At 43.9% G+C, this 24,268-nt stretch overlaps 2 protein-coding genes across 3 annotated transcripts; both read left to right on the forward strand.

The window, feature by feature from the left end:
* Positions 1-45: 45 nt before the first annotated feature.
* LOC120447175 lies at positions 46-1,175 on the forward strand. Its single transcript, XM_039628635.2, has 4 exons — positions 46-235; positions 293-505; positions 570-684; positions 956-1,175. The coding sequence occupies exons 1-4, from the start codon at positions 135-137 to the stop codon at positions 1,109-1,111; spliced, it is 585 nt and encodes a 194-aa protein (XP_039484569.1). The 5' UTR covers positions 46-134; the 3' UTR covers positions 1,112-1,175.
* A 3,573-nt stretch (positions 1,176-4,748) lies between these two features.
* On the forward strand, positions 4,749-24,256 carry LOC120444895. Of its 2 annotated transcripts, none has more exons than XM_039624882.2 (8): positions 4,749-4,856; positions 5,241-5,331; positions 21,736-21,959; positions 22,021-22,220; positions 22,835-22,943; positions 23,034-23,155; positions 23,221-23,495; positions 23,559-24,256. In XM_039624882.2, the coding sequence occupies exons 2-8, from the start codon at positions 5,259-5,261 to the stop codon at positions 23,792-23,794; spliced, it is 1,239 nt and encodes a 412-aa protein (XP_039480816.1). In that variant the 5' UTR covers positions 4,749-4,856; positions 5,241-5,258; the 3' UTR covers positions 23,795-24,256. The 2 variants fall into 2 exon arrangements, with proteins under 2 accessions (XP_039480816.1, XP_039480817.1); XM_039624883.2 differs by having other exon boundaries at positions 4,759-4,848.
* Positions 24,257-24,268: the final 12 nt, after the last annotated feature.

Genomic DNA, 24,268 nt, shown 5'->3' on the forward strand with positions numbered 1-24,268 from the left:
TCGATAACAGGGTTGTCACCATAAACTTCAGTTGTTATCGGCTTGGTGTTCTGCAGAAACTTGCAACTGGTCACACCCATGTGGCGTTGTTTTGCTTTGTTTACAATTTGAAATTGCTCACAAAAAGAATTTTGATGAAGGACTCAGAAGCCGCATTTAAACGACACGAGGGTGTTGGACCCCAGGTGAAACTGGCCTACGAGGAAGCTATTAACAAAATCTTCGCCGACTTGAAGTAAGCGGCAGACATAGTTGCACTGTTAGCAAATATTAAAAATGCTTTAAATTCCAGCTGCTCAGATCTGCAAGCGTGGCATGCCATTTACCAGGAGCACGAAAACTCTGTTTTGGATACCGACAGTATCGTTGATCGCACTCGCAGCCTCATGACCAAGGTTGTGCTCGAAATGAACCGATGCTTCTTCGCCAGCAACGATGTGCCAAATAAGCTGCAAACCTTGGAAATGCTCAAGGAACATTTTGCTGCCTACGAGGGCAAGGAATGGTACATGCGCAGCTTACAAATATTATTCATTCTCACTTTTCACATACCTCATTGTATTTTACAGGAACTTGTACACTGCTGCGCCCGATGAACTCACCCGTCCGTTGCGCATGCGATATTTGGACTTCAGCCTGGAATTCATGGAGCAGCAACTGGCCTCCCAGGCAAAAGAGCTTGAGGTGCGACTTTAATTTCACTTAATCAGTAAACCCCGAAAGTAGTGGCACTTTGCAAAAGTGCTGTAATATTTTTATGGTCCCAAAGATTTCTATATTTTAAGAACCTTCAGTTCTTTAGTTCACTGGTTTCTATTCTATAGCTTTTATTTTCAATTACATATCTAGGTATTTTCCATGCTATTTCTTTTTGTACACCTCTTTAGAGGTAAATTCACTTAATTGCCATCTAATAGGTATAACTAACTTATCTTTTAAAATATTCCAATTTCAGGTTGCTATGGCCAAAAGCACTGCCCATCGTGAGCGCCTGCAAAATGTCCATGACGAGCGACTGAAACTGAGTGCCCAAATGGAGCAGCAATTGTCTCAGTACGAGAAAGTTAAGCCAGATCTAATTAAGCTAGACCAGACAAATAATAATTTTTGACTATTAAATGCAATAAACAAATAAAATGCTACGCTATTATTATGTATCATTTTAATATTAGTTAAATAATGATGTTTTAATGTGGAAATACATACGTACTTACAAATCTATGCGTGAAATTCGTATTATTGAAACTAGCTGGTAATTAAGAGGAAAAATTGAAATTTTTAATACGTTATACTGAGGTTATTTCATAAAATGGAGTGTTTTTTCTTTTTCTTTGCTATTTACTAGCAAATATATGTACAAAGTTTATAGTCAATACATATGCATATTTTTTGAGTGATTTCTTAGAATTGAGTGCTAGCAGGCTCACATACATAAATAAGAAGTATAAATCACCGCAATGGTATTGGTGTCAAGGAATAAACCAAATTCTTTTTAAGCCATCCTTAAAGAGTAATTATTACATAAAGCTCTTTTCCGATATATGGGATTTCATTTCCTTTGTAAAATCCACTTATTCTAGAGATTTGCAGTAACATTTTAATGACAAGGAAGATTTTATTCCTTAAAGTGAGGTTATGTTAGATTGAGCGCTTTCACACAAACGCATTATTTGCTACTTTGGTTTGAGTGCGGCCCATTCCCGCATAGTTTCAAATGTCATCTTGCAACACTGTCACCAAGATTTCGAGTTCAATGGAATTCGACAGCCCGTTCTTTTGCTTTTGGCCGTCGACGAAGAAGGAGCCTGGTTCTCCTGGTAAGTGGCTTTGGATGTACAGGACTCCTGGACCTGATTTTTCCCAAGTGCATAGTATCAGCAAGGTGTAATTTTTGTTTTGTTAAAGTACACGTTACTGGTACTATTTACTTCGAGAAACGTAACTACGGAGGATATAAAAAATCGCCAGCAGTTTCAAGCTTTTCCCCACTCCTTGCTTTAATACTTATTTTAACGTCGTATTAAAGCCAGAGTTTGGAAAGTTTTGATTCTGCATTAGAAATCGCCACCCAACTTTGATTTTTCTAGAAATATTTAAGTCTGTTATGCTTAGATCTGTGAGTTTGACAAAATCTGCACAACCGGCTTAATGTATTTTTAGAAACATAGCACCTTTTGTGTAAAGAATAAAGTAAATGTTAAAAATTATTATATTTTATCAAATGTACCATAACCTCAAAATACTAAACTGATGAGCTAAAAAGCTGTTTTCTCTTTGTAATTCTGCCATAATTGATTTATAAAGAAGCTTTAGGATTTATTTTTTCGGACAATTCAATCTAGGCGTTGCTTTCGCTGAGGTAGTATTGTTTGGAAGACTAAGTTAACGAGCATTTATCACATTTTTAAAATTGTGTGTTCATGAGTGTGTTAAAAATATGTGTATCTTGTAAATTCCTTTGATTCCCCGCGTGAACGCCATTTTGAATATTCTCTCTCCGGAAAGTTGTAGAGTAGAGCAGCAGCTGAACTTTGAATGTGTTGAGGATTTGAAGTTCATCTACTCTCTTCCCTGTTACCCCTATTGCCATCCTGCTCTAAACTTCTGCATTCCACTTTGTCCCGTTTTGTGATTTCTATTTTTCGAGATCTTCTTCGCGTTCTTTGCCCCCGGCATTCAAATTCCAAAAGTCGTCGCGAGTGGTTGTCTTTAAATATTAGCTAAAATCTACGTAGCCAACAATTTTCGGCTGTGGATTGGGCTAGTACTGTGATTCTAACATTAAGTATTGCACATTTCCCAGCCTGAAAGTGTTAGTAACTGCCAACTAATAACAATTACCATATTTATATTATTATAAATAAAGTTACAAATTTCGTTTGAAGCGCTTCGGTTCGTCCCAGGAGCAATTCTGCACTATTAAAGCTAGTATTGCACTTGAGACGGCCGGATTACTTTTAAACGAATCATTTTAACAACGCATTAAAAAACAGTTTAAAAAAAATTTCAATTTCTAGATAGTTTTGCGGACGGTATTTGCGTCAATATTTCCTTGTTAGAATATATTGCACATTCACCGGCCTGAAAATATCAAGGACTTGCATCGAAAAGTGCTTGCAAATACACAAACATTTGCAGGACGGGTCGTGTGCCAGTGTATTGATTTCTTAGCTATATTGCACACTTCCCGCCCTTTAAATGTCCAGTGTTTCGACTTGGATATCTGTGAAATCATAAAATTATATAATTCAATTTGGGCTTTTCTTGGAAATGAACATTCCGTTAGGTGCGAGCGAGATGACAGCTGTTACGGTTCTTGCGCATTCCTCTTTCGGCTTAGTCACCGAGTTGCCAGATCGGTGAACTGCGCGCCAAGAGAAACGGAAAAGTTCATAATTTTTTTTTGCAAGTGGCAAGTGCTTAATTATTACAATTTGTGCTTAATTTTATTTTTCTCGAGACTAGAGCTAGTCGCCTACAAGTGGTGCAACTAAGTAATAATGAGGCATTTTGAGGTGAGTTTAGCAAATTAAATTAGTGCGCTCGGTTGGTTGCCTTTATTTTGCACGTCATTTACCGTTTTTCGGGAGGGCCCATGGCCAGTATACATGTAGAAAAAAAAAAGTTTCTTATCCGTTTAATGATGGGATGGCCATTGGTTTGGAAAACTAACAAGTGGGAGCATCATGAATAATGCCCAAGCACGCGCGAAATCAAGAGGTGTGAAATTGGGTTCACCAGCTGCAATTTGATGCAGTAGATGACCAGCAGAAGAACGGTTTGGTTTTTGGCGGAAGTGTAAGTACCGTTAGTACATATGTCTATATATAGCGATAATATCCATAACATCTGTTGCATTTAGCTGGGTTTAAACTATTACTTCCCAGTTCTCATCTGTGCCTGTTGAGAACCGGCAGTTCGTGCTGACAGCGATCGCAATTACATAAATGTTTGTTTTGACAACAATAGCGAGTGCAACAAAAAGCCGGAGTCGAGATTGCATAATTGCTTGTAAGATTTTGCTCCCACAATTTCTCAGTTTTTGTCATGGGACAACAAAAAATAATACAAACTTACCGGCTGATTGTTATCTGCGTCAGAGAGCGCAAAAGAGAGCAAGTGAGAGCGATCCTTTTACCGTATTTTACAGCTTCTCGGTTTTGAGCTTTTTCGCCTGCAAAAGTCGCTCTCTTTTTCGCCGTGCGCCAGAGATGCGCCCAGCGGGAGAACGACTTACAGTGGGCACTTTGTTGTTTACTTTTGCGCTGCTTATCTAAATGTATTCAAATATAACCATAAATTGTAATGTAGCACTTTCGTAATTGCCGCCTTTATTTATGCACTGTGAACAGCCAGGGGCTAGCTGGCGCCTTAGCATCTCTTCCAATGTCCACGCTCTGATGCCTAGGAGGGTTGGTCCCCTAGCTAGTTTATAGCTAACTTTTTTAAAACTCGGATAAGTAATTAATCACCATTAAAATCTAAATTAAAATATTCAAATATTTTTCAAGGGTCTTCTTACAAGATAAATGTAGATTGTAGATACAAGTTAAAATTGTTAAAAGTTATATGTGTTTCTTATGTGTTTGAGTAATTGCATTATCAAAATTTAGTTAATATATGGTGCTTCCCCAAGTCTTGGCATATAAGTCTGGTTTCTCCTCTAAAACTGAGTCAGCATCTCTGTAAGCCGGCTCTCTGTATTCGCCATTCCATGCTCAATTCCGAGCTAATGAAGTTGCAGCCGAGCTGAGCCTCAGTTGCCTGGCGACTAGCGAACAGCTTGGACGTGTGGTGTGCTCTTCGGTGTGGTTTCGAGTCTCGAGTTCCGAGTTTCCCCATATTGCAGCCGTCAAGTAAGAGACCGACACGCTGCGAGTTTTGTGTGAATTTGTGTGATATGTGTGTGGTTCGCGGCTCGTTTCGTTTTTTATTTGCCGTTGTCATTGGTTTTTGATTTGTTGAGCGGTCGCCGCAAGCCACTTGACGGGCATTCTCTTCTGGCTTTGTTTCATAATAACTCGCTGTGTGTGTTTGCGGTACATATATGTATATATATTTATGTACCTATATGAATTGTGTCTGTGAAAACGTCAAAAAGGCCAGGCCAAGAATACAAATAACAAATAAAATGCTGGCCCGCTTGTGGCGCATGTGCCGTTGCTTCAGTTCGTTCGAAATGCTTGTAATAATATGCCGTTTGTCTTTCCGTTTCTACTTCCCACCCCTCGACCAATTAGATCCGGAAATTTTGGAAAATGCTGATCTCAATGCAAATGTGGCGCTCTCTGTGGTTGGCGGCCCTTTTCTTCGGATTAGCCCAGGCCAAAGGTAAGCACTGTTTCATTTTGATATGCCAAAATTTAAATATAAATATCAGGGTTGAGATCGAGTAGTGCAAGACGAAAAAGCTTGAGAAGCTCCCATAGCGCTGCATGATGTCATTCGCGCAATGAAACACAAAAAGTATTTATTTTTTCCCATTTTGCTGAAAACCCGACAAAGTGACCTCGTTTTTGGTCGTGAAGTGCACATACACACACAATTTGTGGCCATTTGGAGTGATGGCCGAATAAAACGATCTCTGATTTTGTCGGGGGCGTGCTGAAGCTTATTTCTTGTCAAAAAAAACGAAAGACTGAGGCAACGAACTTGCCGACGTAATTATGTTTGGCAACGCGGCCCTGTCATGATTCACTCACTCGTTTTTACGCTTCCTGCCATATATTAATGCTAAATGGTATAAGGTATATATATTCCTCGATATATTCCTCGAAAGCCCTAGCACATTACTCATTAACTTGCCTGTCCCTGCAAGTTGCCTTACACAGCCAAGACAACAAACGACTAAACAAACTATAAAGCGAGCGCGGCGAAAAAACAAAAGACCAAACAAGACACCTACACAAACACAAGTGCTGGGAAGGCAACATGACACGCCAAATAAAAAAAAAAAAAAAAATTAGATAATACAAAGAAATAAAAAACGAAGCACGGCACAGCCAACAAGATAATATCGACGAGAGAAATACTTAAACAAAGCGAAAAAAAGGGGCAGCACTCATAAAGCCCACACTCAACTGGTCAAGAATCGGCTGGGGTTGTCTTATTAAAAGGCAATCAGAAAGGAGAATTAACTGCAAAAAAATATTACGCGAGAAAAATGAAGAATTAAAGGCGAAATACAGCCAAAACGGGCGACAATCGGCGACTTGTGTAGGCGAACTGGTCCCGGGAATTAAGATGCAGCCTAAAAATACATGAAGCCGATACGAATACATCTCTCTCTCTCTCTCTCCTGGCCATATACAAACAAACAAATAAATATATATATATATATAAATATACATATAGAAACGGTGCAGACGAGGCTGTAATTTACGGGCGAACCAAGCGAGACCGAGAGTCCGAGTTTCAGCTCCTCAACTCAACGTTCTTCGGCAGCCAAAGCTGAAAGCTAAATTATAACTTGCCAACTTGCACAGCAGTCGCGTTCGATGATAAGGGGCTTCGGGGGGCTGCTGAGGGGGCGTGGCTGGCTTAACTAAAGCGAAACTTTTGTTTGTCTGCATTAGGGAAAGTAAAAGTCTGACTCAGACCCCGAAAACAAACCGAAAAACCAAAGCGTTCAATAAAGAGTGAGTTCATTGTCTTGTTGCGTTGAGATTTGAATAGTTAAAAACAATCATAAGCAATTAGCAGTAGTCTTTCAATGTCGTTTATTTATTACTTAAAATGCAAATGAAAAAGTTATATGAGTTCAGAAGTGATTACAGATATATGCTTGATCTCCCGATCTTCTTGGCCTCAGAATTCCGAGAAACTGCCACCGGATGATGTCAGCGCTGGAGTGGAGAACTTCGCACTCGAGTGCACATACTGATGAAACCGAGGGACTGACCTTCCCGGCGATTAGCCAAGCGGGCAGTCATCCTCCAATCATATGCCACCCTCTATGTGGGCAGCTGACAAATCATCGAGCTGCGATTAACTCGCTTAATTGCTGACTGACTGCATAGGGAATAAAAAACGAAGCACACGCGACCTTGTGCAGCCGCCACATTAAGTCGAAGATCGCTTAATTTATGGCCAGAACGACGAACGTATGAACTGGCCATATAAATATAATAAATTGTTTACCCGGGAGGCTGCAAGTCCCCTTGCCACCCTCCTTCACCATTTAAATAGCATGCGAGACAGGAGAGACTATGAGACAGTCAGACAGTCAGCCAGCCAGCGATCGAGCATTGTCGCATTAAGACAAAACATTGACATTGCATTGTGGGCAGGCGGAGGAGTCCAGAAATGTGTACTGTGCAGAGCAACAATAATGATCAGCGGATCTGTGACAGGCGGCCTAAAAGGACAACCACAGAAACGCTCGTAATAATAAAGAAATTGCCAAAGACCAGAGACCAAAGAATCGGTACTCCATGGATCCATGGATCCATGGATGACCATGTCCAGGCTGCGCCACATTATGCCAGCGGGCGCTCGGGCCCGCAACTCGGTAGAGTTAAGGCGCTGGAGTCCATGGGATGACCACGACGCGACGACCACGTTGATGATGATGATGAAGCTGATGCCACACAAGGCAAATAAACCGCTTCGACTTGGTCTTCGACTTTGGCCGAAGATGTGGCTTTGGCCCGGTCTCTTGACTTGACTTCGCTTTACATTTTTGCCTTATGTGTGCGAAAAATGCCAATTTTAGAGCAAGTCCAGCTCCCCAATGTCTGTGTCTTGTGCTCTTGCGTCTTGCATCTTGCGGCTTGCGTCCTGTGTCTTCTGTCTTGTGTCTTGTGTCTTGGTCCGGCCAACAACAACAGTGTGTGTGTGAAAAATTGCCCGTCTAGACAAGCGCAACAGGCCATAACAGCAGCAGAGCATTGGGAAGAACAAGAACAATCAAAGCCTTTTGCTAAGCTAATAAAATCGAGCCTCGATGCCTCGGCTGCAGACGCAGACTCGTGTCTGCTACATTGATGCTCCTGAACCTGAACCACAATCTGAATCTAAGTCTCTGAGTCCCACCAACCTGTCCTGTCCCTCAGCCACACCGAACTCTTAACCCATTAATGGCACTCAGTGTTCCCGTTGACCCAGAGAAATTTCGACCACAAGTTTATCTAATCGGGGTGGCTTTAAATGGGAAGCTCTAAATAGAGATTAATGCTATATGGCGATCAAGTATGGAACCTGATTAAGGAGGTCAGCAAGAGTCGGAATGAGTGAGCTAAGTAAAATCATTAAACAAGTAATGAAACTTCAATAAATTTATATTTAAACTGCAGTTTGGTCTTCTTCCTACCACATTTGTAAACTCATGTTGCACTTTCGACCAATTCAATTACAACACTTATGAGTAATCCCCTTACTTAATAGCAAATTCCAGCAAGGTTACGTGGGGTTAAGGTCGTCGTCGGCTTTGTAACAATGCCTCATGCACTTGTACCCCGCCCCCCGTGCAATGCATTGCCCGTTTCGGCTTTGTTGGAAAAAAAAAAGAAAAAAGGAAACCCGGCCTAAACTCTGGGGCAAACGTGGCCAAGATGAAGCAGAAGGGGATCTGGGGATAAGACCTTCGCGGCAATGGGCAGATTAAAAGCTGGCGATAACAAAACGAGCAAATCGAATAAAGGCGGCTTGCTTTAAGGGCTCCGCCAAGAATCCAGGCTCAAACTGGGAGCAGCCCATTGAAGTTGGTTAGTTGGCCTGGCCAACAAGTACGCGGAGCGCCCTTTATTCTTTACATTGTTGTTGTTGCTTGTGTTTTGGTTACCAACCCAGGCCGCCCAGGCATTTGTCATCAAGTGCTGGCCATCTCTTTGTTCGCCGGCGCATTTTATTGAATAATAATCCGATTGTCGGGGCGACGAGACAAAGACAACTTCACTTGCATTGGCTGGGGGATTGGGGATTTCGGGATTTTGTGATTGAGGCTTTTCTTTTTCAGTTTTTCAGTTTTCTGTTGTTTCTGTTGTTTTTGGCATTAATTAGCTTAGTTGGTTGTTGCAGTGTACCGTTATGCACTGACCATTTTGGCAACATGTTGCAGCAGTAACGCAAAATCTGACAAAATCCAACTGCAGCAAGAGAGAGAGTCGGCCTTAAAGGCTTTCAACTTTTGCTGCCGTTTCGACCACCGTTTTGGCCACAATCAATTCGCGCAACGCTCCCCAAAGGCAATTTCCAATCGGTGGCGACTCCGCAACACATGTGTGGCGTGTGGCGCGAATTGCGTAAAGTGGAGAAAGGGAGGCGGTGGCATTGGTGGTGGTGGTGCAACCGATAACTGTATATGTACTCGACCACTAACGGGTTCGGCACTCCTCCGGCAAACCGCTTGCAGCGCATAAGGCATGCGTATTACACAAGACTAATTGTATTAGGCCAAGATACAGCAACTGCAGCAGCAGCAGAAAAAGTAACTAAGGCCACATAAAACCGAGCGAAACAACTGCAACTGCTGCAAATTTGCATGTTTTGCATGTGGACATGACTGCTAAGAAGGCGAAACTGAATAATTTTATGGGAACTCCAGACAAAGGCCTGCGGCATGTGACTGAAATCAAGACTCGACTCCAAAGCGAGGTTCAATACGATACGAGAACTATATCGACGACTCGACTCAGTGCCAAACACACTTTCTGGCATTTTGGCGTGCGATTCGCATACTAAAAGGAAATAAATGCTTGCCAAATAATTTAACTGAGTAGTTTTACGCTCATATAAAGTAAACAGTTTTTTATTTTTTAAACAAAAATGTCTATTTTAAAAGGTTTTTTTGATTTGCCTGGCTTACATAAATTTATTTCCAAAAGTCTTCTCTTTATTTCTGATTTTTTTCCTATACAATTTGATTGTAATCTCTTCTAAAATTTACTACAAAGTTAGCACCAGCTTTGCAATTAAAGTTTATTGCCTCATATACTGCTACATTATTGTCCGAGTCTGGTTTGAATTATTATTTTTTTAATGGACGACCATCGTTGTATAAGCAACGAGTTTTTATCTCTTTATCCGCTCATCAAATTACTATTTTTGCGTATTGGTAGTAAAATGTTTATTAATTGACACTCGTATACCGTGCGCGGTATAAGTTCTGTAAAACAGGTCTTGGTAAATATAAAAATAGCCATTTTCGACATGAGATCTCTGATCAACTACTTATCTTTTGGCCACTCTTCAATCTGGGAACCACTTTCGCAAAACGCTCCATAGCAAAACCACCTGATGCCAGTGGCATGCCAAAGATTCCAGCACCCCGGTCATTAATTTCCGCTCCCATTTCTCACCAAAAAGTGCGCAAAAAAATAAAAAATAGAAATACAACGGAGACAGAGACAGAGACGCTTTGCAGAAATTGTCAAGCGTCTCAGGCCCAAAGGCATGGCCAAACATATTTATGAGGCCTGATAAGCCGCCAGCAGATGGGGCAGATGCCTCCGATCTCGGCCTGACTTGTGGTTTATGCGTGTGAAAGCCGCCCGGGGGGACAAGATGGAATCTAGAGCAAATATTATGTAAATTTTCAGCTGCCCCGGGGGCGAAATCCGGAGCGGCGTGATGATGGCCAGTGGTAGTGGTAGTGGTAGTGGTAGTTTGTGGTAGTAGTAGGCGCTTTGGCGAGTGCGACTGCAAAGAAAGAAAACCTGTAGCTAATCCTGGTGGGCAGCCCGCTTACCGTTAGAGCCAAGTTGGAGTCACCAAAGCGGCTCGTTGGGTTTTTAATTACCGAATGCGAAATGCAAACTGCAAAATGCAAAAAGGCAAACTGCGTAGCGAGCGTTTCAAACGCAGCCGACAGGCCGGGCTAACGGCGTCGCATCTTGAGAAGCGCCAGAACAGGATCAGCTCCACATGGAAATTAATAAGGCGAAAAGGAAAAAGAAAATCAAAATAAAACATGAACCGAATGGCGGAGTGGACCGAGACCAAGTGCGTATGCTGGCTGGCCCCTCGGGCGGGCGGGCAGAAAGAGTTATGGCTTGCCACAATTGCATAATTTATGCGAAATTTATTTAATCTATTAGACGCTCTGACCCGCAACAACGGGGAGCGTTCGCCCCTCTCGCTCGCCCATTCGCGCCGCATGATAAATTGCATGTCTAACTGCATGTGGCAAATTTATCATATTTATTTGTTCTCCAACTGCTGCGTTGCAGCATTTCAGCATTTCAGCATTTCTTTGTTAATACCCCGTTTGCAGTGCGGGCATTTTTAAGATTGATCACCCAAAGTTCTTGGGTTATATTCGCATTATAACACAATCAATTCTGCAATCAAAACGTTGGCCAATGGAATTATTTATACTCGTATATTTCTTTGTTACATGTTTTCAATCGCCTTCTTTTCCTGGAGCTTCAACTGCCGCTCTTTGTGAGGGAGTCACTGACCGACTGTCTTTCTTTGAAATGCAAAGCAGGCAACTCCAAAGGCGCCATTATTACTGCGAAAAGGGTAAAAGCCACAATCCAAATGTGGTTTATTATAGAAATTGATCTATTATACTGCTATTAGGTGAATCAAATTAAGATGGACTCAGTTTTGGCAGCATCTGAAGATTGTTCTTCTGTTCTATACTCGCTTCTAGTCGATAGTTAAAAAGTAATTGATCTAATAAAAGTGAAGTTCTTATTAACTTAATATATATAGATTTGTGATCTATGTGCTATTTTCGGCATACTTGAAACGTTCTTTTTCGCCGGTATCCACTGTACAAGTGCCTCTTTCATCGCATGTGGCTCCGCCAGAATTCACAACACAATTTGCACACGCACGCACCAAAGTCAATGACATTGCAAGGAAAAAAAAATTAAAAATTTAACTGAGAGAGAGTTAACGCTGTATTAGTTGTTGTGGCTGTCTTTTAATGACAACAATAACAAAAGCATTAAAAAGCGAAGACTAGAGGAAGGCGACTTTTAATGTCATTATGTAGTTTCTATTTTCTTATCTTGCCCGCCTTTGAGATTCTTTCTTTCGGCTAACCTGATTAAAAGTTGCCATTTAATTATCCGCGTTTCTGCTTTTTATGCCCGAGCTCATCAGTGCATGGAAAACAGTGTCGGTGTGATAAAATCAGCAAAAAATGTTGTTAATTAATTTATTGAATTCCATTCCGTCGAAACCGAGCATAAACCCACAATTTACGAATGCGGTGGGCAACTGTAAAAATGCGCACTGCCAAATGAACTGGATCAAACTCAGAGAAGAGTGCCAGCGATGAGGAGCAGCGCTTCGCAGCTTCTTGGCCACTCAGCTAACGAGAAGCAAGTTCGTGTTCTGAGTCTTTTGATATGCGCCTGCAGCTGCTCACAAAAAAGGAGGAAAGATCAACAGCAGCATCAACTGCAACACGTGAATGCGTTTGAAGTCCAAATTACACGGCAAACCGGGGAGTTAACCGCAACCACAAAAGAGGTTGGAACGAGGGGATGGGGCGGTTACCGCATGGGCTGGTGGGTTGGTAATTGAAAAGAAATGCCCAAGATGCATATCCCAAAAATTAACAAGTTGGGTCGTCAAGGACGGCCTTTTTGGACCTGTTGATACCCGGTGTTTGCACCATGTTCTACCTTACTCAACCTGAAAAATACTGAAAAATAGTAAGCCCATTTAAATAGTAACTAACTGAAAACAAGTAAAACCTTATTGCTTAAAATAATACCCGAGGCTGGGCTGCAGCATTCAAATTTAATAAGTGGCTAATCGCTGGTTGTTAAACTTATTAGTGCCATAAAACCTCTATTTAAATGTGCTAGTGTGGGAAAGTTGCACGGCATAAAAATGTTAACTTAATGTGCCGTAAATCCATTAGACATGCAAAAGTACTGTGTGCACTTCCAGCATTTATTTGCACGATTGCATTAAATGTATACCCTTTGGAAATGAAAGTACCCAGTACATTAGAAATAAAACCACCAGGAAGCTGCAGCGGGCGAAGACAGTTAGCCGGCGGTCAAATCAAGTAATTTGTATCCCCCCCCCAAACTGCCAAATGCTCGAGCATCCAGGCATCCAGGAAGCTGGCGATTTTGCATTCCATTCCATTCCCGAAACGGTTTCGCTTTTTTTCAAGGGCAAATTGTACTTAGATTGCAGATAGATGACGCATAATAACATCTGCGGTTTTGCCATGAACAGCAGGGTTTCCAAACCGATGAGATAACGAGCTTCAGCGATTTCTTCGTAGATTTTCTATACCCTTAGCTGCCACAGCACTCATTCATGGTATTTCCGTAGAATTTCAATTAAAATGTCGCCCAGGCCGCTCCTCCCTTTCGTTCCCGCAATTAAAAAGCGCCGCAGACAAACACAAACACAAACACAAACTCAAACACATCAACTGAAATCCAAACAAAATAAGTGAAGAAGAGGCGAATAGACCGAGAGATATAAATAAAAGGAGAAGAAAATGCTGTTAATAATGCCGCTTGGCATGTCAAAAACGGTTATTAACGTGGCCAGATGGCCAGGCATGCGATCTCCGCCGGTAAGGAGTACTCCATGCTCCATGCTCCATGCCTCCATGCCTCCATGCTGCATGGCCAAGTGCCTTTCAACAAGTTTGTAGCAAGCGGAGGACAAGCGATGACCGTGGCCAGATGCAAGTTAACCCGCAAGTCCGCTCATAAACTACGCACTTATCAAGATGCGTAGAATGGAATGTCTACCCAAAAACCCAGTTGGACAATTATAAATCAAGCTTGGCCCACTCTTCCCTTTTCGGCATTCTCTTTCCTGCGCTCCATTATGTGTGTGTGGATGCTCTTTGGCTGCATCCAGTTGTCGTCGGCACACGCAACCAAATAATAATGTCAATTGCAGGTGTGGGCCAAAACACGACACCGTCCGATCCTTGCCAGAAGCCTGCGCAGTTGGTAAATGTGGCCAATGCCCAAATGTGACCAAGACAACGCCCACGGGCAACGATTTTGGGCATTAAGGCTCCGCCATGCTAAGTAAAATATTACCGCTTTCAAATGGCCCATCCTGCATCTGCAATGGTACTCGTGTGGTACTCCCTATCCTCCAGCTTTTCCACTCTGCAGCTGCAATAAATTTCCAAGTTGTTGTTATTTTGGCTGGCGGTCACTTGGTCAGTCGGTTGTCCCATATATGTACATATGCATGTATGTGAGTTTGAGTGTGCCGGAACACTTGTAAAAAAGGTGTAGCAATGAAGTGGGCTCAACGGAAGAGGCTTTATGACCGATAATCAAAGAATGGCTGCTAAAAAAGAAAACTCAGTTTTACCGCTTTTTTTTATATGAAAATACTTTTTCAGCCAGCACTTAAAAGTATATAATTTTTTAGAGTACTGCAGTATAGCTTTATTTATTTTGCTCATTGGATTCTATAACTTTATGAGGAAATTACGAAAATTAAACCGAATTTACGAAAATTGAATAGAAATTAAGAATAGTATAGAAATTAAGTTTAAAATGTAATCTTGGAATTCCGCATTTCTTTGGCAGCTAACTAGGCTGTAGCATTTCGCACAGTGTAAGCACAAAGTATTTCTATTTCGTTTCTGCCACGGACACCTTTGCCGCACGGGTTGATTAGCCTAACCCCCGAGGAGATTTATGTTTTGACCCCATCGATAATTGTGAGAGCTGTTGGCCGCGTCCACAATTAGCAATTGGGTTGAGGGTTCAATAGGTGCGCGATCGTCCGTTCGATTCCCAATTGGGTCCAGTCAGTCTGGTCTGTGGCCCATGATCGTTTGATTAATGGCCGATCGGCTGGAATAAAACTAACAAATATTTTTGTGTGTCATCGCCCACAGAAATGTGTCAGATTAGGAATCGCTTGGAATTTCATTTGATAAATGAGATTTGCAGTTTGAGGCAATGAAACTCTCGTTTGCGGCAGCGGCAACAACTTTTATGGGCAATTAAGCGTAAGAAGGCATCGCGTATCGGGCATCGGGCGATTACGTAAAAAGAAAAGCCAATTATATGCCGCATTGGGCATCGGGAAAGCAAAGAAAACTTCTCTTTGCTCGTTGCTCTCGGCCATCTCATGCGATTAATATGGTAAAAACAGCAGAAGCAACACATCACAACATCACAACGGCAACAAGAACAACACTTTCTCGTGCTGCCAATTGAATTAATTCGTATGATTAGAGTCTCTTCTAAGTATTTTCTTATTAATTTGTCTTCGCTATACAGTTACCATAGTTAGAAGCAGTTGCACGTAAAGGCCCATTAACCAGAATTTTCCCACTCTTTCCACCTGTTTTTTCTTTTCTTTAACCCGACCTTAAACGCATTCTGCATCTCTGAGCAAAATGACTCAATAGGGTAGAAACAATGCCACTCGCTTTCATTCAAAACTTCTTAGCGGTAAATGCAGCTTGTTCTTCCCGCGATTCTATAGCTGATTCTGATCTTGTTGTTGGCAGCAGCAATTTGGCTTAAACCACCACAGCTACAGCTACAGCTACAGCTGAGGGAGCGGGGAGCGGGGAGCCGAGTTGGCCAAGGCGGAAACCAACAATTTAGCAAGTGCTGAAGCGCCGCCAACTGAAAAATGTGTAAATAAGCGAAGGAATGACTGAATGGGCTGGAGATTGAAGTACAGTAGATCTTGGCAATGCTGCTACCAGAGGTAGAAGTTAGTAGAAGGTGATATAACCTTTTGGAATTACCTTTTGGTGTTCGGGAAATATTTATAAATATTTTTGGGATACAGCTTTTGAGAACTTAAAAGTAATGATATTTTGTAGTTTAAACCATATTCCCTTTTGCAACAAGTTCTTGCACTTGCTAGCGTCAAAGGAGGCTCCACTGTGCTGGGTTGGTTGCACCCAGGCACAGGTGAACACCGATCGTGACGTGGAAACAGCGACAAATTGTCAAGGGAGCTTAACATAAAAAAGGGAGCCGAAGCCAAGGCCCCGCCGTGTTTACAGTTACGTCACGCATTTGTCATCAAGCCGGGCTAACAAGGCCAAATTAATTCGAGCCAGGCCATGAAGCCGCATCGCGTAACAAGATGATGCAGATGCAGCCAACTTGATTTTCTGACTGCCTCTCACCTTGGCAATTAATAAGTTTAGCAAAAAACCAAAAGCTGAAGGAAGTGGAGGAGTCGGAGAGGTTGGCGGAGTTGGAGGAGTCGGAGGATGATGATGGCCAAAACCGAGATGAGATCCGGCGAGCTGGCCGGCCCATCCATCCGGCCTAGCAGCGCAGTCATGCCTCATGTTCCGTGTGTCTGCACAATGCCACATGAGGTGGCAGCATGGCACAGCTTTTTGCATGCAACATTTACATTTACATCTGTTGACGCCGCCTGAGCATTAAGCTTATCCTCAGCCACATCCACATCCACATCCACATCCACTATTCACTATCCACCATTTACCTTGGGCATAAACTCAAAGTCATGGCCAGGTTTGCTTACTGTTCATCCGCTGGCTGCATCGGCACTCATGTCCAAACTGTTGTGTAATTTAATTAGCCAGCTGCGCATAATGTTCACGCCAAGTGCAAGGCAAAGTTGCTAAAGTTGCTAAAGTTGGTTGTAGCTGAAAGATTTACCGTTCCCGCAAATCGGTTAACAACTTGAGCAGATGGAGGTGTAGCGCTTTGCATCTCATCTTTTAAATATGGCCAAATGTGCGGCCAGTTGTCAGGCATGTTTATTGCACCCAACTCCGTTCGCCCAGTGATCGATTGGCCTCTAATTTAAGCGGTCAAATGAGACAGGAGCCCGCGAAGCGCAACTCATTGACTCGGTGTTTGGCCTTAATGTGTGGAGGAGCTCACAGTTTCCGGACTCTTGGCCTCTCGCTTGATGATGAGGCGGAGAAGTGGCCAAGATGTGTGGATGCTGGCACTTGTGGAACGTTGGCGACGACGACCACGACTGACGCAATCAGCTGACGGAATCGCAGTTCTATAAATGGCAGCCAGCAATTGCGTCATTGGAAACAATTAACAAACAAAAAGTTGTTGGCCGATAATGACGAAGAAGACACCATTGACAGACCGTTCGAGAGATGGAACGAATGGCCATTTGCGCCGGTCGCATACAACTGACTGCCACTGTATTCACTCTGCACACAGGAGTAACACGAAGGGGCCACGACAAGATCGGAAAAGTACACAGGGAAAACCCTGGCCACAGCTTAAAGTTCCCTCCTTCCAGATTTGACATAGGAAAATTATAATTATCAAATTATTTTAAAGGGAGTAGTTAGTTACGTAGCAATAATAATATTATTTCAAGTTGATGATTCAATTGGTTAATTGGTTGCACTTATTTCCCTCTATGCCCACTGACAACTTTCTTAATAATAATATTATAATTACGAGTTGAGCCAAAGCCCAAAGATATTTTCTAAGTGCACGAGTGGGCTTTGAAATGGATTTCCTGGTAGAGAGGGCGAACGAATGGAGGATCTCTAATACAGCAACTAAATGGTTTGCAATTATCACATTTGCAGCAAGTTGTCGTCTGTGTCCACTCGAAAGAAAGAGGCATACCCCCACATAAACACCACGCCTCCTGCTGTTCATGAGCGGCGGCTAAAACCCGTTTGTCTATTGAGTTCCCGTCGCATTTTGATGGATTTACGCGGCAACATTGACACATTGACACTGCTTAGCATATTGGGGGAGCCATTAGGAGCGGACAACTCCCACCAGGAAGGCGGCTGGCGCTGACCTGTTGGAGAACTCCATGAACAACAACTCCATGGATCGCCCCTCCACCCAAATGCCTTCATTTACCCATGGCATTACCCAGCTGCAGTTGGAGTTTTCTAATTTATTTCGTATGCATGGCCGTTAAGTGTAATTGGTCACTGAAAAGGATGATGAGGCTAACTGCAAGCCAAGTTCTTGGTGGGGGAAATGCCATGGAGCAGGGGGGGTTCGGGAAAATTACCAGTATTTCCTGTGGCTCCAACTCCAAGATTGATGATAATCGTGCGTCGTGTGTGTCAAGTTAGTGGCATATGGCCCAGGCCAAGTAATTCCACCAGATGCCAGGCGGGTGTATGTGGGGCCAGAATGCGCAGAGGATCAACTGTGGAAGTCTTGTCATAAATGTGAAAGTCACAAATGGCACCTCCACCCCTCTCTTTCACTTTACTCCTGCAGGACCGGCCCCTTTCCCGCCCACCTGACAAATCGCTTGTTTAATTCCTCCCATTGAATGGGTCTTCGCATCCAACTTATCCTCCTTCGTTTCCCGCTGAGTGGCCAGAGACGCCTCCAGGCTTAACACTTCTTCGCGAGGAGGAGGAGGAGGAGGAGCACCGAAAACAGTTTTCCAGTTTCCGATCCAGCCCAGATCCGATCCTCCACCAGATCCGCCACCAGCAGCCAGAAACGTGACTGGAATCCCACACAGGGGCTGCCATAGTGACACAGACGTCGGAGGGAGGTTACCATGGTGCGGGTGCAGTGTGCAGAGTGCAGTGTGCAGGGTGAGAAGACGCCGAGTCAGAAAATTGCATAATCTAGCCGTGGCCATGGCCATGGCAATTGCGATTCCAATTGCAGTTGCACTTGCAATCCCAGACGAAACACACACATACACCCGGAAAGCAATTGCTGCAACATTGCCCCTGCCCCAAGGCTGCACTGAGGGAAATGCATGAGATATTGCCGATTAGAAGAACTCGATGCAAATGTCATTTGTGCTGTTCTATGTTAAAACCAAACATTCTACCCAGAAGATTTCTTGTGTAGTTTTCTCCCAGTGCAGAGCAGCTGAGTGGGGACAAAGTGCACTCGAGGAGAGTGGCAGGCGGAGATGTCTTTCCCACCTTTCACGACTACTCTGCGGCGGCGGAAGGAGTGGAAAAGTCGGGGAGGCTGGCGATGACTTCAGCCACAAAACGATGCCATTTGCATGGCAATGATTTGGTTATTTTGGCCCAAACTTCGTTCTCTGTTCGCCGGCGTTTGGAATCATCCGTTCGAGTTGACTTGGCGTGGCTTGTAAACGATTTTGCACGTTGCAATTGTCGGTAGTTGTTGCTTTTGCTGTTGCTGTTGCAGCAGTTGTTGTCTTATTGATTTGTGCATTCATTTGATTGTGCGCGCGCATTTGTTGCCAAATTGTTTGAAGGAGAGCCCAAGAGCCGGGGCCAAAAACATTGTCGTGGCTGCTGATTGCGATAGGATGGCTTGGCTAGCCACTTGGCCACTTGGCCACAGCAGTGCTGTGGTGCTGACTTGGGCTGTCCTGTCTATCTATCTACCTTTTGAGCCTTCGAGGCATGTTCGCCCGTTGATGACTCCCCGAATTGCTGCCGCTGCTATGCCGTGATATTTCATGCTCCCCATACTCAATGCCAGTTTTTCTCGGGAACTTCGCTACGGGTCATTTTCGGCTGTAATGTTATTTCTTTTAAATTTATTGTTAATGGAAATTTATGCTACGCTCAACGGTTGCGGCAACGACATGCTGCTTACATGATTGGGCGGCGGGGCATGTGGCCCATGTGGCCGATGTGGCACGTTTTGCTGATTTGTCATGTTCGCAGGTTAAATGCTAATGCCTCGACTCACTCAGCCTTCGATCGGGACTCCCACTTGGCTGGCACTCAATCTGATTTCAAGTACTGCCGCCGATGCCCCCCCAAAAAAAATAACTGCTCCACAGCGATTCCTGGCGAATGTGGGTTAAGACTTGACTTTGTCTCGAAGCGGTTTAGGGTTCTCACGAGTTGGCTTGCCCCATAAAAATGGTGTCAAATAAATTGTAATCAGCGGCCAGCAATAAAAATTCAATAAAAGAAGTTGCGGAAAAGCCAGACAAGGGCCAATATACATTGAAATTCAATTATTCCGACTGCAGTCCAAAGACTGCCCACAAAGGCTAGTCCACTAGCCAATTTTAAGAGCCAACAACTTTATTGAACATGACTTTTGGCTCCATCCATGGGTCTATCCACCATTCCCGACATGGTGGCTCTAGTGGATGTATCTTACTGTTTTAAAAGCTAAAGAGATCGCTCCACGGGAATTCGCCTGCAGACGGTAGCAACGATTTATACAAATTTTCATACTAAGGAAACCGAACAGAAGCGTATTTAAATTTAGGAATACTATATATATAAAATAAGATATATTTATTGAGCCACGGATTACACGATTGGAAAATGGACCAACCTGTTCGCCACTGCTACTAAATTACTCCGTAGTTAGGGCCACCATCCTTATCCGCATTCCCATCACCATCACCATCTCCATCACCATTCCCAGTCACACTTTGCATCTTATCCCATCCGCTCGGAGGAATTGAATGGCTCGCTGCCATGTCTGTGTGTAATTTAGAGCCCATCAGACCTTTTCAACGCCTCATCTCCGGCGTCCTTAATTCTCTATTAATGCCCTTGCTGTGGTATTTGTTTTATTGGCCGCTTTCCTCCTGTCTTTCAGCCCATTCACTCTCTTTTTTATTTTTATTTGTATTTTTTTTTGTTGTATCCTCTAGAGACAGAGCTCGTTCCTTGGCGGAAGTCAAGCTGCCGTTTGTGGGCAGACTGACTCTTATTTTAATTTCTTCGGGCGCCGCTTGCATTACGCCCACCTTGAGGCAGTTGCTCAGATTACACAGTCGCAGACTTTTTCCAACGTTGGAGCGTTAGGGGCGAAGTGATTCACTGGCTGGGAGAAGAACGAGGGTCGTTGCAGTTCCATAGCCATTTTTAATTGCCTCGGGTAGTGCTTTTCCGCATTTACTGCCCGATTTCATTGTTTGGAGTTGGAGATTTCACTCTCGCAATGGCTAATTAAGCCAAATTATCGCATGTCCGCGGCTCGTCTTACCAATGAGATTCCCGCCCAGAAATTGCGAATGCGCCGCGGCCATTAGTATGAGATTAAGTAGTTAGAGTCAATTATTTAAATTAGTTTTGCCATCTACAAATGCCAATGCGGCAGACCCACAGTCCGCTGCAAATCCTGCACAACAAATGGCTTCGTTGGCAAAGCATTTAAGCCGATAATTCCGTGGCATACTACACATGTTCGACGGTAATAAGAATTTGATTGCCCGGCCGGGGCTAAAATTATGCCAAAGCTAAAGCCAAAGCCAACGCAAAAGCCCACCACCAAACTAAACCAAAGCAGTGTGTGAGTGTGTCTGGGGCTAATGCCAAGTTTTTGCTTTCCACCGGCCCCAGAAAGTAGCCCTGCGGGTTTATTAAGCCACCTCGATAATGGGCAACGCAGAGCGGTACACTCAGACAAATACTAACAAGAAATATAAACTACAGACTTTACTAAAGACTTTGCGGCATGAAAAGTCCTAACATAATTACTTAAGCAAAAATGTTGAAAGGAAAAGAATGATTTCATTATAACGAATATTAAACCAATTATATGGAATATTTGGTTAATTGGATTATTATTTTATCCACGTGTAGCAGTGCACGAAAAACAAAAGACTTAAGCCACAAACTTGATCCTCACAGCATGGCAATTACGTTTGGCAATTGTTTAGTGTTTGCCAGCCGGGTCCATCTCGTCAACGTCCGACGACGACGACGACGACGATGATGATGATGATAGGGGGCGTGGTCCGGCTAGCCAGTCCAGAATCTAGAATCTAGAATCCAGTCCAGCTCCGATTACTGGACGACATGCTAGCCCACTTTTTCCGAATATACTCATACACAGAATGTGGAATGTCGGCAGCATAGATATATGTTATGCACATATAGTAACCAATTTTGGTTTCATATTCGTTTTTCAGGTTCCCACAAGGTGCACTGTTCGGAGGATCAGATGCGGGTAGACATCGGACTACCGGATGCGGAGTCAAAGGATCAGAGTGCTCCGCAAATCTATTTGGAGGGATTGAAGGGATATCCGGATGAGCGATGCCAGCCGCAAATCGATGGTTCACTGGCCGTTTTTCGGCTTTCCCTCAGTGATTTTTACGAGTGCGGCGTAACGAGGATGGTCAACCAGCTGACGGTAAGGAAACTCCACTCAATCCGGCTAAAAAACGCAATACCCTAGCTCTGGTTCTTTGCAGGGCAAGAAGGTGTATTACCATAAAATCATCATCGAGTCGGCCAGCAGCAAGGAGATCGTCAGCGTCAAGTGCATCACCACCGCCAGTCCCGCCTATAATGTGATGATGAATGCCACCACCGGGTCCAGTTCCACGTCCAGCGGCGGCATCCACGGCCTGGTCAAGCGGGATGTGCTGCCGGCGGGATTCCAGGAACCCGAGTAAGTCCCTCGACAGGCACGGGCACGCTCCGGACTCGAGTGCATCCTCTCTTTCGCTCCACACTCTACTTTTTTTAATTGCCCATAAATGCAAAGTACATCTATGCACATTTTTATGGGCAATCTATGCAAAAGCTTATGGCATATTAAATGCCCACTCCGGCCCAGACTTAAACCCGACCGAGGGCCATAAATCAAACCTATTCCAGCTCATTGCCTCCCACTCTCGCTCCTTTCTCCCTCTCTCTCTCTACCTCCCTCTCTTTCTCTGCTTTCTTGGTCTTTTCCGAGAGTTGCCATTACCAGGAGGTAATTAGCCGCCAAATCGACGCCGGCGGCTTCACATGCGTTAATACCTCCACAGTCAATTTAATTGCGGGGCGTGTCGGGGTCCCTCTCTCCAAAGCCTTGGGTCTGCGCTTTTTGCCAGCACTTGCCTTCCGCTGAGCCCGCGATCCCCTGATCCCCAGATCGAATACAATGTTTGTTTTTCGTTGCCCGACATTGATTTACTACCTTATTGGCGGGGTCCTTTCCCCGCCGATCATTAAGACCTCGGATCGGGAACACACTGAGCACTGAACACTAAACACACTGAATCGATTTGCTTGCAGGGATCTGGAGATCACCACGTCGCTGACCAAGCGGGCACCAGAGCCACGACTCTCAATCGGCGTTAGCCAGGATGGTCAGAAGTTCACCAGGGACTTGACAGTAAAGTCGGTGGGTAAAACGAACTAGAAACAGGCTTATTGTAATACCACTTAACTTTACATAACATAATCTTCATTTGATTACCTTTCGCCGCAACAGGGCACACCTTTGACAATGGAAATCAATCTGGATGAGGACTCTGCACCTGTTTATGGTCTGGGTGTGAACTATTTGGATGTGACGGACACGCACACCTCCTCGGAAACGCTGATCTTCAAGGGGTGTGTTGCACATGGCAATATATTAAGCTGAATGCATTCAATAAAGTTGATTTTGTCCATTTCAGCTGCACTGTGGATCCCTATTTGTTTGAGAACTTCAACACCATTGACGGCGACATTTTAAGTGCCAAGTTCAAGGCGTTCAAGTTCCCCGACTCGTCGTACGTCCAGTTCCGTGCCACGGTCAACGTGTGTCTGGACAAGTGCCTCGGCACCCAGTGCTCCAACAACCAGGTGGGCTTCGGGCGACGCAAGCGGGAGATCAGCTCGGCGAACAAGGTCTACGAGATCTCGCTGGCCATGTTCCTGCAGGTTCAGGATATCGAAGGTGTCAACAAAAGTGAGTAATATGCTACTAAGCCATATAACATCTATATAATCATTTAATGCTTTCCATTGCCAGATGAGGTCCTGCAGCTGGAGGAGAAGCTCAGGGAGCTGAAGCTGGCCAACCAACGCCTGGCCAGGAATAGCCGCGGCAACTTTGCCATGGAACAGACGCCCGCCAGTGCTCAGCCCGCCTTTGTGGTGGACGAGCGGGAGCTGGGACACCTCAGTTCCGGATCGGGTGCCGCATCGAACGGCGTGGCGCTGGCTGTGTGGACGATTGTGGGGGCATTGAGTTGGCGGCTGATGTAGAAGTTGTAAATCTCTCAAGGCGTGAACGACGTGCGAGTGCGAGGAATGCTAATCAGGGCGGAATTGCGTGCAGTGGCAATGAACGAAGGAGGGAATATTAATGTACTACCTAACTACTAAAATATATACCTATACTTGATGTAACTGCCATTTACAGAACGTAATTAACTTTAAAATGTATGCGTAGCTTAGGTTTTCAACGACCTATGGCAGCCGACATTGCGACATTGCGACAGAAACCGAAAAAAGATATAGAAACAGACAGACAACAGTGATTCTTATAAAAATACACAAACAAAAACACTTACATATAAATATATAGATATGCATATATATTGGAGAACTTGAAGAACTCGGTCTAACTCATAAGCACCTACTAGTCTCCTAAGTGTAACTGTTAAGCTAATTTAATTAACGACTAAACTAAACGAATTAATTGATTAAACGAATCTCTGATCGATGCGCCTTTGCCAA

Source organism: Drosophila santomea, chromosome 2R (genome assembly GCF_016746245.2).
Source record: "Drosophila santomea strain STO CAGO 1482 chromosome 2R, Prin_Dsan_1.1, whole genome shotgun sequence".
Classification (NCBI taxonomy): Eukaryota; Metazoa; Arthropoda; class Insecta; order Diptera; family Drosophilidae; genus Drosophila; species Drosophila santomea.